The 17,478-nt window shown below is 42.1% G+C and overlaps 1 protein-coding gene across 1 annotated transcript; it reads left to right on the top strand.

Annotated features, from left to right (window-relative positions):
- Positions 1–4,167: 4,167 nt before the first annotated feature.
- POLR2D (RNA polymerase II subunit D) lies at positions 4,168–17,008 on the top strand. Its single transcript, XM_045558851.1, has 4 exons — positions 4,168–4,284; positions 11,436–11,616; positions 15,288–15,383; positions 16,436–17,008. The coding sequence occupies exons 1-4, from the start codon at positions 4,212–4,214 to the stop codon at positions 16,512–16,514; spliced, it is 429 nt and encodes a 142-aa protein (XP_045414807.1). The 5' UTR covers positions 4,168–4,211; the 3' UTR covers positions 16,515–17,008.
- The last annotated feature ends 470 nt before the right edge of the window (positions 17,009–17,478 follow it).

Here is a 17,478-nt window from a genome sequence, read left to right as displayed (position 1 = left end):
CTCAAACTCCTGGGCTCAAGCAATCCTGCCTCAGCCTCCCGAGTAGCTGGGGCTACAGGCATGTACCACCATGCCCAGCTAATTTTTTCTATATATTTTCAGTTGTCCAGCTAATTTCTTTCTATTTTTAGTAGATACGGGGTCTCCTTGCTCAGGCTGGTCTTGAAACTCCTGACCTTGAAGGATCACCCCCACCTCAGCCTTCCAGAGTGCTAGGATTATAGGCGTTAGCCACTGGGCCCGGTCTATTTGGTGATGTTAATTCAAGCAAAGACCTGGGACATACTGGTGTGGTCTGACCTAACTGGAAAGGTTTACTGTTTTGGGGTGGCCCAGAAAGGATAAGATGTGTTTGGAGAAAATGACAGTCATTTTTCAAAATTATAAACATTCATATACTGGGATTCTCAGTCTTCAGCTTAAAACCTCATTTGCAGGGAGGTAGGTTTTTATTTTGTTTAAGATACCCAGTTCTGAGGCCCTTACATTTGGCAAAACTCATAAAACACATGGCTACAGATAAACATGTCAGGGTTAGGTAATTTTGAAAATAGACTACAAGCAGCTGGTTAAACATTTATAGACTTTAGTAATATGTGTGTAGATGAATTTTTTGTTTCTTCAGGAAATTAATGTTCTAGAGATTACATTTCATATTATCTCTAATAGTGCCTGGAAACAGCGTGGAATTCCTTAGTGCTGATGCTGATTTGGGGGAGGATGGGGGTTGGTGATAAATATAACAGTATTTGCCATTTTAGCCATCCCTATTAACTTCTGAGATGTGAAATGAGCCATCGGATTAGATCAGTGGTGCTAATTAGAGTGGGGGTGGGAGTAGGGGAGGTGCTCTAAAGCTGTTTCCAGATCAATCTAGGGTCTAACCCTGGCTTGGATGTCTGAACTTGAAATACTATTCAATGGACTGGTTAAAGGGCTTGACTCTGCACCAATACTGTACAAAGAACCATAGCAGTGTTCTGAGGAACGTAATGCAAGTCTTGTCCCTGCTGAGTCTGTTTTCCTCACTGGAAAATGAAGCTCAGACAAGGGTTCTAGGGTCCCTTCCTGCTGCTTACTCACTCTGTTTCTACTCACACAGATTCTATATGCCATGGCACATTGAAAAACAAGTGACCCCTCCAATTTCAAAACTCTAAGGGAAACACAGCAAGATAAAGGCTTCAAGTTCACCTGTCAGTCACTCAAGTCCCTGCTGCCAATCAGAGGCCCTGCCCCCAACCCCTACTATGGCCATTCTTTGATTGCACCCTGGCTCTCAACCAAAGAACTAACTCAGGGCAGCTGACAACTGAAATCTTCACGGGCTGACAATCCTCTGGGCCTATGCTCAAATCCCAGTCCTGCCATTTGTGAGGCAAAGTATTACTTGCTACTCTGAACCTAATTTCCTGCTTTGTGACAGGACTGAATCTCCAAGGTAGCCTGTTGGAAATGCTTTGCCCAGGTCCCAGGACATGGTGCAATAGCTGGAAGGCTGTGGTCCTCTGGACTGTCATCCAGTGCTGGGTGTGCCAGGGAACACAACCCTCTGTAAACTTAGGCTTCACTGGCATGCGAAAGGAGGCGGCGCTCAGCCCTTCAATTTGGGGCAGGCTTCCTGAAAGAGGTGGGTGCTGACGTAAGCAGGGCACGACCTTGAGGAGTGAGGGCTTCTCAGGGACAGGCAGATAAGCCCTCTCAGGAGGTGGCACTGCCACAGGCTAGACAGGCCTTAAAGTCCAGGACTCCCAGGACAGCCTTCTGGAGGTTTCCATACCTGGATGTCAAAGGCTTGTTGCAGAATCACACAAAACCCCCAGAGACTCCATCCCTTTGTATCTCTAGAGATTGTATTAATGGCATAAGGGAGAGGGTTATATGTGAGTAGTAGACAATCAACTGTTACCAGTTTATTTCTTTGGCTTCCTTTGTAGTATTTACCACCAGACTTCCAGCAGCAAGTGCAATTTTTTTTTTTTTTTAAGAGGGTCTTGCTCTGCCAACCAGGCTGGAGAGCCACAACTTAATAATAGCTCATGCAGCTTTGAATTCCTGGGCTCAAATAATTCTCTAGCCAGAGCCTCCCAAGTAGCTGGCACTACAGGCCAGCGTCACCCCACCTGGTTAAACAATGTTTTTAATTTGCGGGAGACTACCTTAAATTGTGAGATTCTGTATATTAACTTTGAGTATATAGAGGACAGGGAAACGTGTCACATTCTATTTTAGAGGCAGAACACTTATGTCTAGGTAGAACACACGAGTGATTAAGCCTGCAAGAAGTTCTTTGAGAAGCACTCTAACAGGTTATAAAGGTGGAAATTTTTCTTTTGATTGAAAAAATTATATAATAGTATTAATAAAAAGTGAATTTTGGCAAAAACTGTTCCATGTTTACATAAGATCTGTATAATTACTGTACTTTCCTTTATTTCCCAAGAATGAAAATGACATTTAAGGACAATGAAATATGAATTTACCTTTAAGAGTGAATATTCCTCTTAATGTATATGATGTTTTATTTCCATCTGACTCCATGTTAAGAAGCTATACCAGTGCAGTTCTCCCCAGATACTCCTGAGGCAGGCTCACCTACCCCAACTAGAAGTAACCCTTCTCTCTACTTTGTTTGACTTTCTCTCAAACAATTTGCCAGCTCTTGCAACAACTACTCTTGGTGAACTCATTATGGGGATAGATCTATACCTGACTCATCTTTTTATTTATTTATTTATTTATTTATTTATTTATTTATTTTGAGATAGAGTCTCGCTCTGTTACCCTGGCTAAAGTGCAGTGGCATCATCATAGCTCACAGCAACCTCAAACTCCTGGGCCCAAGTGATCCTACTGCCTCAGCCTCCTGAGTAGCTGGGACTACAGGTGTGCACCCCCACGCCTGGCTAATTTTTTCTATTTTTAGTTGTCCGGCTAATTTCCTTCTTATTTTTAGTAGAGATGGGGTCTCGCTCTTGCTCAGGCTGGTCTCGAACTCCTGACCTCAAGTGGTCCTCCCACCTCGGCCTACCAGAGTGCTAGGATTACAGGCATTAGCCACCATGCTTGGCCCTGACTCATCTTTTTAACCCCAGGACCTTGCACATAAGTGTTTATAATGACTTCCTGCATGAAAATGTTGTGAAAACATCAGCCTGTGAAATATCACTGTAGGCATTATTTGTTATTCCTTCTTCTCTCTTCATCTCTTGACTTGTCTCTTGCTAAGTGTGTACAGAAGATACAAAGTGTTGGTTATCCAGCTGGTCTTTGGGCCAGCACATTGTAGGGTCCAGCAAATAGTCAGTGCTCTGTAAAGGCCTGTGGGGTGAACAGATGGAAGAAGAGTCCCACACTGAGTTCCAGGCCCACTTGGACCATCCTGCTGATGCAGGACCACGGACTCCTCAAGACATTTGTCCTGGCCAGGTGCGGTGGCTCATGCCTATAAACCTAGCACTCTGGGAGGCCAAGGCAGGAGGACTGCTTGAGGCCAGGAGTTTGAGACCAGCCTAAGCAACATAGTGAGACCCTGACTCTACTCAAAAATAAAAAAAATTAGTGGGCATGATGGCACAGGCCTGTACTGTAGTCCCAGCTACTGGGGAGGCTGAGGCAGGAGGATCGCTGGAACCCAGGAGTTAGAGGTTGCTGTGAGCTATGATGATGCCACTGCACTCTAGCCTGGGCAACAGAGCGAGACTGTCTCAGAAGAAAGAAAAAAAAGACATCTGTCCTGCAACTCTGATAAACTGTGCAGGAAAACACTTTGAAATAGTAACAAATTCTGCCAATACTATATATTCTACTATGACTTTACCCAATACATTTCTTCGGGAAATACAGATACAGAGAAATTAATTTTGCAAAAATTATTATATTTATAAATCAAAGAAATACATGTTCTTATTTGGTAAGATCTCAATTTCATTTTCTTTTGTTAGAGAAAAGGCAAGGGCGTGCTGGAGAAGAGAAGGAGCGCGGATTCTTCTGACGCGAGCCTAAGCAGGACATCCCTCGGCGGCCCGGGAACCCTCGGGCCCCTACGCCCCTGGCGGTGCAGTCGCCCCTGGCCGTGCAGTCGCCCCCGGGGCCCCAGTCTCCGTCCGCGGCATTCTCGGCCCCGCTCCGAGGCAGGCCACGCCCCTTCCGGCGCCGTCGGCTCCCCGTTTCCGTTTCCGGCGGTGGCAGCGGCGGCGCGCGGTGTAGCCATGGCTGCCGGTGGCAGCGATCCGCGGGCTGGCGACGTAGAGGAGGACGCCTCACAGCTTATCTTTCCCAAAGGTGGGTCTGGGGCTGCCAGACTTCCCCCGCCTCGTCTCGTGGTCGCAGCAAGCCTGGCCTTGTCCGCGCCTCGCCCGAGGCCTGGCCGCAGCGGGCCGCGTGGGGCCGGGAGGAGAGGGGACGCGGCCCTGGGAGGGGCGCGGCTGGGCTTCGGCAGATCCTGGCGTCGCCTGCTCAGTGCCTTGGGGACAGGGCCGACTTAATTCCACGCCCCCATCGCTGGAAACCTCGGCCCCCAACTCCATCCTGCCTCCTGGACGATGTCTTGCTGCCTCTTTTAAGTAGTTTATGAGATAACAAGCCGCGAAGTTCACAGGGATGTGTCCAAGATAAAACAAAGCCTTACACTAGTTAAAGTGGTAAGGACAGATTATAATCAATAATATAACATAATGTTGCGCTATTCCAGAGTGAACTGAATTCAACTTCGATTTGTACAGAACCTCTGGGTTCTGAAGGTAAACTGAAGGAATAGGGAGAGCGTGAGCAAGGGCTCAGAAGAGTCAGGAAAATAAGAAATTACAAAAAGCGGGAAAGGGGGGCTGTTGGTCCACGTGACACCCACCTTGGTTTGTTGACTGGGGTGCCTATTGGAGTCAGACTCTCACCCTTCCACAGAGATTGAGAGATAGGGGCCTTATCTTAAGGTGTTGGCTGAAACAAGCAGTAAATTATTTTGGCAGCCTTGAGTTTTCTCAGGCATGCCTTTTTAAGTGGGACGGGGAGGGCCTTCCTAGAGACAAGGTCCTGAGCTTTAGAAACCATGTTAGTGTTTGTTCCAGTCTTTATGGACCAAGTTGAGGCTTAGTCTAAAAGAGGGCTCAGAAGAGCCTGGCTAGAGTTTGGTCAAAGAGATCATCTTTATCAGATGGTAGCAAGTAAAGCACACTTCACTGTCAGGGTGCTTCCTCTCCGCAGCAGGGTGGCTCATGTTTGTAATCCTAATACTTTGGGAGGCCGAAACCAGAGGGTTGCTTGAGGCCAGGAGTTTGAGACCAGCCTAAGCAACATAGTGAGACCCTGACTCTACTCAAAAATAAAAGAAATTAGTGGGCATGATGGCACAGGCCTGTACTGTAGTCCCAGCTACTGGGGAGGCTGAGGCAGGAGGATCGCTGGAACCCAGGAGTTAGAGGTTGCTGTGAGCTATGATGATGGCCCTACACTCTAGCCTGGGCAACAGAGCAAGTCTCTGTCTCAAAAAAAAAAAAAAAAAGAAAAAAAAAAGATTTAAAATCCTATGTCTTACAGCTATTGAAAAACACAAATAAACGGGAAATCTTAATATCCTTCTGTTTTAAAAATTATTAGATGTACAGTAAAAAGTGAAACTGCACACACCCTTTTCACCCGGAGGAAACTACTGTAAACAGTTTAATGCTTATCCTTCCAAACTAATCCTATGCTTATTTAGAAATGTATGTGTGTGCACATACATTTTACGCACAAAAATGGGATTATGCTGTAGAAATCTACAGCATTTAAAAAATTTGACTACATATTGTATACAACTATTTATTTATTTTTAAGAGATAGAGTCTTGCTTTGTCACCTAGCCTGGAGTGCAGTGGCATCGTCATAGCTCACAGCAGCCTCAAATCCTGGTCTGAAGTGATCCTCGTGACTCAGCCTCCCCAGTAGCTGGGACTACAGGTGCACACCACCACACTTGGCTAATTTTTTAAATTAATTACTTATTTATTTATTTTTGGAGACAAGTCCTCACTCTGTTGCCTGGCTTAAACTGCAGTAGCATCATCATAGCTCACTGCAGCCTCCAACTCCTGGGCTTAAGCGATCCTTCCACCTCAGCCTCCCTCATACCTGGGACTAGTGGCCTGCTGCCATTTTTTTATTTCATAGAATGAGGGTCAAATGTTTACATAGGACAGATTTATGGAAGTTTTTTGCATAATGGAAATGTTTCTTCTTTGAGATATAATAACTAAAAAGGAGATGGTTTTCTTAATGTCATGATAAATTAAGTCAGTTTTTTATACTTGGGTTTTGTCTTGGTACTTTTTATTTAGTGGGCTTTTTTACACTCTGAAAATATTCGTTTTAATAAAATTAGGTAGCATCTGATACACATGAAGATTTTCTTGAATCTGGTTTACATTTGACCCTTTAACAACACAGGTTTGAACTGCGCCGGTCCACTTATACTGGGTTGCGTTTTTTTTGTTATTGTTGTTATGCAGTCAAACTCAGGTCAGGATGCAAAACCTGAGTATAAGGAAGGCCAACTTTTCATATATCAGTTCCACAGGGCTGATTGTGGGACTTGGGTATGCTCAACCTTTTAGTGTAGGCAAGGGCCCTGGAACCACTTATACAGTATACCAAGTGATGACTATAATTAGATCTTAGTTCTATCAAGTAACAGTGTCAGACTTCTGAATATCTATTTTTTTTTTTTTTTCTGAGACATGGTCTTGCTCTGTTGCCCAGGCTAGAGTGAAGTGTTGTCATAGCTTACTCAGACTCCTGGGCTCAAGCGATCCTGATGGCTCAGGCTTCCAGAGTGCTAGAATTACAGGTGTGAGCCATCTTGCCTGGCTTGAATACATGTTTTTAACTTCTCTGCTGATACATGCATATAAAATGTTTATTGTGTAAAGCAAAGCCATACAGGGGTGGGGAACCTGTGGCCTCAAGGGCACATGTGGTCCTCCAGATCCCCAAGTGCGGTCCCTCAACCAAATCCAAACTTCACAGAACAAATTCCTTTATTAAAAGGATTTGTTCTGTAAAATGTGGATTCAGTCGAAAGGCACTGGAGGATCCAGAAGGCCCTAGATTCCCCACCCCTGCCGGGTGAGTTCAATTGGAGGTAGAAGAAAAGTGATTAAGAAGTTAAAAATAAAACTGAAATGCTTCCCTCTATGAAATAAAGACACCTGAACTAAAATAAAATCCTAAGATCCCCCAACTCCTGCCACCAGCTATGCAGACCTCTTCTTGGCCAAGGGTCCCCTAGAAAATCCTTAAAACTGAGTTCCTGACCATGTGGCTTGTCTCCGATTAACAGACTTCCTTATCCTAAAACATTCCAAGCCTTTAGACAAAGCTTTATTTCTTTAACCAATTACAATCAAAGACTCTTTGAACCTACCTATAAACTGTAAGCCCCCACTTTGAGATCTCCTGCCTTTTCAGGCCAAACTAATGTACACCTTCCATTTATTGATTTAGGATTTTACCTGCAGTTCCTATCTCCCTAAAATGTATAAAAACAGACAAAACAAAGGGGTGGGACCACTTGCTCAAGACTTCTTTGGTGTGGCTTCCCAGGCTGCAGTCACACATGTTTGACTTAGAATAAATCTCTTTAAATTATTTTACAGACTTTGGAGTTTTTTTCCATTAACAAATATCAAAATGGAAAAAATATTTATTATATATTTTAGAATACATACAGATACATAGAAACAGCAGTAAGTACTGAAAAGATGAGGAAAGAGTGTCTTTAATGGTAGTTTTCATGAGCATATTTGTCCAGAAATAAAATATGTCCTTCACCTATTGATGCCAATTAACAGCAGCCATACTGAAGAAATTAGGAAGTAAACTCTTTTTTTTTTTTTTTTAAACTTTTTTTTTTTTTTTTTTTGGAGACAGAGTCTCTCTCTGTTGCCCGGGCTAGAGTGAGTGCCATGGCATCAGCCTAGCTCACAGCAACCTCAAACTCCTGGGCTTAAGCGATCCTACTGCCTCAGCCTCCCGAGTAGCTGGGACTACAGGCATGCACCACCATGCCCGGCTAATTTTTTCTATATATATTTTTAGTTGGCCAGATAATTTCTTTCTATTTTTAGTAGAGACGGGATCTCACTCTTGCTCAGGCTGGTCTCGAACTCTTGACCTCGAGTGATCCACCTGCCTCGGCCTCGGCCTCCCAGAATGCTAGGATTACAGGCGTGAGCCAACGCGCCCAGCCAGGAAGTAAACTCTTTTTCCCAAAAAGGATTATATAATCCCAGTCACTCCTTCCCCTACCTAAAAAAATCCTCCAAACCATTTTGTGATAGAGAAGAAAATGTGCAGTATAAGACGACCATTGAGTTGGGCATGGTAGCGTGGGCCTGTAGTCCCCAGCTACCTGGGAGGCTGAGGTGGGAAGATTGCTGAGGCTAGGAGTTCGAGGCTATGGTGAGGTATGATCTCACTGCTGCACTCCAGCCTGGGTGACCTCTTAAAAAAAAGAAAAAAGACCATCTGAAAATGCCACTCCGCTCATAAAACAATTATTAATGGTTGTAATGAAGGATCCTCAAGAAAATTCCTATGTAAGATACTGGCTAAGGAATTGCTTTTCCTTCTTAGGAACAGGATTAATAAATTGTGGCAATTGTTCTTAAAATATCTACACAAGGGGGAATAACATGCAGATCTCCTGATCTACTTCCTTTTGAGTCCAAATAAATTGTGCATATGTATGACTTCACCTAGAAAATGTTTGTTGGGATTAGCCATAGGAAGAGGTCTTGGGTCCCTCTTCTCCATAGTTATACAAAAGTGTCTGAGCCTCTCACTCGCCCACCACGCCTGTTGGGTTGGTGCTGAATCCTGGAGATGCCTTCCAAGGGCTCCGTGCTGGCTCTCAGGCACCCCTTTCCTAGGCCCTCTGAATGACAGTTTGGCTGCCTTCACCTTTCCTTGGCTGAAAGGAGGTGAAAGTAATATATAAGTAGTACTTGGGCATTGCCCTTAAAAGTAATAGGGACAGGTAACTAGTTTCCTGGTGTCCTAAAAGTTCCATCCCATTACATTTGATGAGTAAATTTAGTTTAGAAAGGGGAGCATCTCTCACTTTGGCTGATTTTTCCAGGAGTCTTAGGAGCATCAGTAGCTATGACAAACTTAGTGGTGATGGTTTTACTTACTAGTAAATGTTGTGTGATTCTTACTATTAGTAATACATGTTTAGCCTTTTTTTTTTTTGAGTCAGGATTTCGCTCTGTCCTTGAGGCTGGAGTACAGTGGCACCATCGTAGCTCACTCCAGCCTCAAACTCCTGAGCTCAGGCAATCCTCTGGCCTCAGACCCCTCAGTCGCGGGGACTACAGGCATATGCCACCATGCCTGGCTAAGTTTTTAAGCCTTTGTAGAGATGAGGTTTCATCATATTACCTGTCTGGTCTTGAACTCCTGGCCTCAAGTGATCCTCCCACCTCGGACTCCCAAAGCCCTGGGATTACAGAGATGAGCCACCGTGTCTGACTGTTTAGACTCTTAATTCCCATTTTCTAAAGCCATATTAATGCTGTAGCCTCAGACTGAGACTGGCCAGCTAATTAGATGCTTTTTCCTCTATTTTTTCTTTTTATGGCCTTATATCACTTGTTATTGTCTCTTCAGAGCTTTGGTGTCAGTCCTGATATTTAGTGCCACCTTCTTTGCTCATTTCTCTGAGACAGTAGTTTCTTCATCTATACTTACACTACCTCAGAGGGTTAAAGATGAAAAGAAGTAAAGTTCTTGGTATACAGTAGACACTCAGTGTGGTGTATCCCTATTATAGGCTAATGGAATGGAAAAGAATTGCAGGTGCTTTGAGTTTCTTCTTGTTCAAACTCTATTGCCCTCTGGTAGAAAATGGCTTTTGGTTGCCTATTATATTCAGTAGTACATTTCAGATAAAAATACTGTTACCTCCTGATGTACCATGTAGACTGTCCCCGTTGTGAAAGGAGAGTGAAGCTCTTGTCACCTGGCTGGGGAAGTGGGAAGGCATTACTCTGATGGAGGTGTTAGTGATTTCATCAGTAGTAAACAGACCCATAGCACATGTAAATGTGAAATTACAAGTCATTTTGGCTTTTCCTCACTGTTGCTTCCTCTTCATTGTGAAGTAAACGTGAATTCATGTTTACAAATAGTTCCTCTTCTAGGGGAATTCATTGATAAGGGAAAGGCAGATAAAAACCAACTCTAATACTTTGAGATAAATATTAGGAATATATGATCCTATAGGAGCATAAGGGAGAAAATTATTTTCCTAAGGGAATAGTTGCATTTTTAATAGTGTTATGCTGAAAATACTGGAAAAGGTTGCTATATATTACAGAAAGGAGCCATAGTTTCTTTCTCTCTTTCTTTTTTTTTTGAGACAGTCTTGCTCTGTTGCCCAGGCTAGAGTGCCGTGGCATCAGCCTGGCTCACAGCAACCTCAAACTCCTGGGCTCAAGCGATCCTTCTGCCTCAGCCTCCTGAGTAGCTGGGACTACAGGCATACGCCACCATGCCCAGCTAATTTTTTTTTTCTATATATATTTTTAGCTGTCCAAATCATTTCTTTTTATTTTTAGTAGAGACGGGGTCTTGCTCTTGCTCAGACTGGTCTTGAACTCCTGACTTCGACCGATCCTCTTGCCTCGGCCTCCCAGAGTGCTAGGATTACAAACAAGCGTGAGCCACTGCTCCCGGCCTCTTTCTCTCTTTCAACCCTAATTTTTAAAAGATTGCTTATACTAGATTTGTGCAGGTACAAAAATAGAATTTGGGGTACATTATTAGACACTTGACCCTATGTAACATGTAATAATTCTTAAAATTGAGAGTATGATATTAGCATTATGAGAAATATAAAGATTATGAGCTGATGCGGGCTAGAGGGAAGTAATTGTCGATGTGCTCCTTTTTTTTTTGTTTTTGAGACAGAGTCTCACTCTGTTGCCCGGGGTAGAGTGCCGTAGCATCAGCCTAGCTCACAGCAACCTCAAACTCCTGGGCTCAAGCAATCCTTCTGCCTCAGCCTCCTGAGTAGCTGAGACTGCAGGCATGCACCACCATGCCCGGCTAATTTTTTCTATATATTTTTAGTTGTCCAGATACTTTCTTTCTATTTTTTTAGTAGAGATGGAGGTCTTGCGATTTGCTCCTTTTGAAATCAGTATCTGGCGTAATTAGGATAATGATGCATCATTATTTAATAGCATGTCTAGGTCAGGTTCTTTGGTGTCAGAAACTGTCTATCTCATGAATTCCCCTGTACCTTGTGATACACAAGTGTGGATGAAAGTAAAAATGTGGAGTAGGAAGCCCCTGATTTCTGCAGGGGCAGAGAAATGTTCAAATGCAAAATGGACATTTAGAAGCAGACTTTTGAAGGAATATTTTCAGTTGACATTTATGCTTCTCACAAATAGAGTTTGAAACAGCTGAAACACTTCTAAATTCAGAAGTTCATATGCTTCTGGAGCATCGAAAGCAACAGAATGAGAGTGCGGAGGATGAACAGGAACTCTCGGAGGTCTTCATGAAAACATTAAACTACACATCCCGTTTTAGTCGTTTCAAAAACAGAGAGACCATTGCCAGTGTTCGGAGGTGAGTGCTAAAAGTTATAACTGTTGGACAACAACTGCATAGAGAATACTGTCTCCTCTCACCCTCTTTCCCCAGGCATCATCTATGAATTTAATATAAGTAAAATAATGTCTTTGTTAAAAATTTTAAAATTATTTATGAGGCCAAAATTTCCTTTAGCTCTCCTTTTTACATTCCAAATCTGTTATCTTCTCACAAAATAACTAATGTCCTAAATGCATTCTCCTTGTTAATACAGAGTTTAGGAGCTTCTGGATTACTGAACACATGCAGGTTCCTGAAGGGTAGCACGTTCCCAGAGGGCACAGTTGTAAAAAAAAAAACACATAGCCTGGCTGGGTGCAGTGGCTCACGGCCTGTAATCCTAGCACTTTCAGAGGCAGAAGAGGCAGGAGGATTGCTTGAGGCCAGTAGTTCAAGACCAGCCTGAACATGGCTGGGTGCGGTGGCTCACACCTGTAATCCTAGCACTCTGGGAGGCTAAGGCGGGAGGATCCTTTGAGCTCAGGAGTTCGAGACCAGCCTGAGCAAGAGCAAGACCCCATCTCTACTTAAAAAAATAGAAATTAGCTGGACAACTTTAAAAAAATATATATATGTGTATGTGTGTGTGTGTATATATACACAAAATTAGCCGGATGTGGTGGCACATGCCTCTAGTCCCAGTTACTTGGGAGGCTGAGGCAGTAGGATTGCTTGAGCCTAGGAGTTTGAGGTTGCTATGAGCTAGGCTGACGCCATGGCACTCTAGCCGGGGCAACAGAGTGAGACTCTGTCTCAAAAAAAAAAAAAAAAAGTCTAAAGTTTGTACAAAATGGAATTGTCTCTAAAGGCTTAATTCACATTAAAACTTCAAATGGCAAGCTGATTCTCATGAGGTAATGTTCATCCTCAAGAAAATCAAAGACATGGTAAAATACCCAAGTAGATTTAAAAAGATTAAAAAAGAATGGGAAACCTAGGGCAACAAGTTGGGGAAACAGACTCTTTTATTCATTCTTGGTGGAAACGTACATTGGTAAAAAGCCCTCTTAGAGCACAGTCTGGCACTGGATTTCCAAAGCTTTCAAAACAGGGATTTTTTTTTTTTTTTTTTTAGTAGATACGGGGTCTCCCTCTTGCTCAGGCTGGTCTCGAACTCCTGAGCTCAAGCGATCCACCTGCCTCGGCCTCCTAGAGTGCTAGGATTACAGGTGTAAGCCACTGCGCCCAGCCTGTTAAAATTTTTTTGATTGACATATACTTGTACGTATTTGTGGAGTACAGTGATGTTTTGATACTTACGATGTATACTAATCAGTGTAATTAGCATATCCATCATCTTGAACATTTGTCATTTCTTTGTGTTGGGAACATTCAATATCCTCCTTCTAGTTGAGACTGTATTTATTGTTAACTTAGTCATGCTGCAGTGATATGGAACATTAGAATACTTCTGACACCAGATGTTGGGGGGAATTCTCCACATACCAAGCAGTTCTCCAGTGACACAAGCTGGGTGTCCTGTAAGTCCCACATTAGGGACTCAATTGCATAAAAGTGCCCCCTCACCACTTCACATGCCAATTGCAAATCTAGGTTGTGACCTGTACCTGTGACTGGTTGGCTATAAATTGGGGCTCCCATGACCCCCTCCTTGAGTTAGATTAATTTGCTAGAGTGGCTCAGAGAACTGAGGGAAACACTTTACTTATATTTACCCATTTATTACAAAGGATATTTTTAAAGGAAGCAGATTAACCAGATGAAGAGATACATAGGGCAAGATGGTATTAGGGTAGGATACCTCTTGGCACTTAGGTGTGTTCTTCACCAACGAGAAACTTAACTCTGTCCTTTTGGGGTTTTTATGGCGGCTTCATTACATAGGCATGATTGATTACAACCATTTGGCATTGGCAATCAACTCAACCTTCAAACTGTCAGGGGTGAGGGACTGAAAGTTCCTACCCTCTAATTACAAAGATGGTTCCCCTGGCAACCAGCCCCCAACCAGAGATTATCCAGGAGCCCACGAAGAGTCACCTCATTAAAACAAAAGATTCTCTATGACTCAGGAAATTTCAGGGTATTTAGGAGCTCTGAGTTAGGAACTAGAGCCAGAGACCAAATATAGTAGAACAAAAGATTTTCTTAGTGCCCCTGTCTACAAGGTTTTAGGAGCTCTTTGTTAGGAACTGGGGCAGAGAATCATTCATAGTGTTCAAAAAGCATTATTTGAAAAAGTTGAGTAATTAGAAACAACTGAAATGTTTAACAGCAGGAAATATGATACGTAAATTATGGTACAACATTTTAATGGATTGCTATGTTCAAGGTAGAGTTAGATGTGTGTACAACCATGGAAATCTAGCAACTGTATTGTTGAGTAAAAAAAGGAACAGTTACATAATAACATTTGTTATGATTCCTTTTGTTTAAAAATGTATATACAAAATGTGGGAGAGAGTCTCCATAAAAATGTTATCACTGGTTATTTGGTTATTTCTTGGTGAAATTTTAGGTTATTTTCACCATTTTGGTATTATCTGTAAGCAAGCATTTGTTCATTTTACAGCAAATCCCTCCACATACGTGCATATACTACATTATGAAACTCTTTTCATGTACTAAGTCTATAGGCTTTTTTAATTACAAAATGAAAATAGCTTAAGTGACAAAAAGTTACAGAATGTATAATTTTATATTCTAAAACATAGAATGATAATATTGATTTTGTTTAGGTAATTATCTGGATAACTTATTTTTCTGTCTTTCTATATTTTCTAAATTTTTACAGTGGCTGCTGTTATGCTTATAACAGAATGATAAGAAGCACTGTAAATGTTTTGTTTCTTAACAGAAAACGGGTCATGTCTAAAAACAAATTTGCCATAGATGAGCTCTGTTTTAAGGGGTAGATGCATAAAACTCCAAGATGGTATTTGTATTGATAATATTTTTATAGGGTTTGGACATTTTTAAAACATTTACAATAAGATGGAGTTTACACATAGATTTACACAAAGAGTATGCTGTGTTTATTTTTAGATAAATTTAAAAGAAATTTACTTCCATTTCAAAAGACCTAATAGATTGGGGACATCTAGCATCATGTGTTTGACATGTAATTAACAATGAAGGGAGCAAAGAAGAGTAGTAGGAAGAGCAGAGGGCAACAAAATAAACTCCTGGATGAAAGGTTACGTAGTCCTCTCACAACCTGAGTGAGGTATATAGTGGTTTTTCACAAGTTGTGATGGCAGATGCTTCACCTTCCTGTGCTTTCCTCACTTGCCTTGTCTTTGCTTTTTGCTGGAGCTTCCTGTTCTTCAGGGGTAGAAATAGGAAGTGATTTGAAAATGGGATTCTGCAGCCAGTATAACTATAATCAAAAGATTGCATTATGCTCTACTTTTTCTATTCCTTACTAGCTACATTTTTTAAATTGATACATAATATTTGTACATATTTATAAGGTACATGTGATACTTTGTTACATGCTTAGAATATGTAATGATCAAGTCAGGGTTTTAAGGGCATCTATCACCTTGAATATTTATCATTTCTATGTGTTGGGAACACTTTAAGTCCTCCCTTTGAGGTATTTTGAAATGCTACTTTGATCACCTTTTCCTATTGATGATTCTCTGATTTTTTTAGTTTGTTTTTATTCTTCTCCCTATGATTAGCTTACTACTCCAGAAAAAGCTTCATAAGTTTGAGTTGGCCTGTTTGGCCAACCTTTGCCCAGAGACTGCTGAGGAGTCCAAGGCTCTGATCCCAAGGTTAGTACCAATTGTGATAAATTCTATGTATATTGGATAAATACCTACACATATAATTGCTACATTAGAAAGGTGTATATATTTAAAATTTGGGTAGATAATGCCAGTATTGAATGAGAGTGCCTTTTTAACAGTGTATGAGATTGATGGTTTTATACCACGCCAGACTATGGAACAGCTGGAACTCAAAATGATGGTAGGAGTGCAAAGTAGTACAATCATTTTGAGGGCAATTTGACTATGTCTAATAAAGTTAAAGGTGAATTTACCCCATGAGCCAAAAATCCATTCCTAGGTACATGTCCTAAAGGCAACTCACACAGGTTTACAGGAAGATGTGTATTCCAGTGTTCATTGGTGCATTGTTGGTGACAGCAGAAATTTGACAACAGTCTGTAGGTCAGTAAGAGAATGGATAAATGAATCATTGTATGGCCATACAGTGTTGATATTTTTTTATGTCCTCCTCCCCCTCCCCCAGGCTCTTTTGGCCATACAGTGTTTATTGTACAGCAGTGAAAAAAATTAACAAGCGAGAACAACATGGAATAATATCAACACATGCCAAAATGACTTTTGAGGAAAAAAGTTGCAGAAGCATACCTACTATATGATGCCATTTCTTATATAAAGTTTAAAAACAGTGCTATATGTTACTTATGGATACATGTATGTATAAGTGTAAAAATGTGTATGGGAATGATAAATACCAAATTTAGGACAGTATCAATAATTATTTCTGGGTAAGCAGGGGAAGGTACAGGGCTGGGGGAGCATACACAGAGCCCTCAGTTATTCCTGTTACGTTTATTAAGGAAATCTAAGTCAAGTAGGGCTGTTAAAGCTATTTTTTATACCTTTTGTGTGTTTGAAATATTTTGTAATGTTTTTAAAAGGAAAAGCAGAAAAAAAAACACAGTTGGAAGGTAAAGATGTTGGAGATGTGGGGAAGAGATGACCATGCCTCAAAGAAGAATGTGGGGGAACTGCCAATCACTAAGTCACTCTTTGTTTTCTTTTGTTTCGTTTTGTTTTTGGTTTTCTTCTTGTAGCCTGGAGGGACGGTTTGAAGACGAGGAGCTGCAGCAGATTCTTGATGATATCCAGACAAAACGCAGCTTTCAATATTAATCTCCAGACGTCCTCTGCTGCTTGGGAGGACCATGTGCCCAGCACAGCACCACCTCCCCAGGGTCTGTGTCTGACTTGCACAGAAATTCTATTGCAGAAGACAGTTGGGCTTCTTTGGAGAGAACATCCCAGCTGGTGTTGGCTTACATTGCTGTTTCAAATGACTGTTAGGCCATGATGACATGTAATCTTGGAGCAGCCGTGCAGTGGCTGCCTGTGGCTTCCTGAATGTGCCTCTGGGAAGGGTAAAGGGTAGGGGGTGCATAAGCCACACTGTTGACTGCCTCATCTCGTAGTTTTTGGCCCCCGCATCATTTTTTATTCTTAATGTTTTAATTTCAATGTGTTTATACTTTTTGAAACTAGACCAGAACTTAGTAAACTTAGGTACAGAAAGAACAGTCTTACCTAGATCCCAAAGGAAGAATTAAACCGGTGACATTGTTTGAAATTCTTTTTTTTTTTTTTTTAAAGACAGAGTCTCATTCTGTCACCCTGGCTAGAGTGCTGTGGCATCAGCGTAGCTCACAGCAACCTCAAACTCCTGGGCTCAAGCAATCCTCCTGCCTCAGCCTCCCGAGTAGCTGGGACTACAGGCATGCGCCACCATGCCCGGCTAATTTTTTCTATATATATTTTTAGCTGTCCATATGATTTATTTCTATTTTTAGTAAAGATGGGGTCTCGCTCTTACTCAGGCTGGTCTCGAACTCCTGACCTCAAGCAATCCTCCCGCCTCGGCCTCCCAGAGTGCCAGGATTACAGGCGTGAGCCACTGTGCCCGGCCGAAATTCTTAAAAAATAAGAGTTGTTGCTAATGACTGAGAGAGCCTTGGCATCATTGTGCCTAACCAAGAGTCAGGGGGGAAGCAGTTACACCTGGAAACAACTGTGCTGATTTTGTGGGACTCACAGCCTGTAGTAGACAGCTACTTTGCCTTTTTTTCTTGGGCTTGTGGAATGT

This window comes from Lemur catta, chromosome 8, assembly GCF_020740605.2.
Source record: "Lemur catta isolate mLemCat1 chromosome 8, mLemCat1.pri, whole genome shotgun sequence".
NCBI classification, from domain to species: Eukaryota; Metazoa; Chordata; class Mammalia; order Primates; family Lemuridae; genus Lemur; species Lemur catta.
The sequence above is the reverse complement of the archived record's forward strand: the minus strand, read 5'-3'. Positions and strand labels throughout refer to the sequence as shown.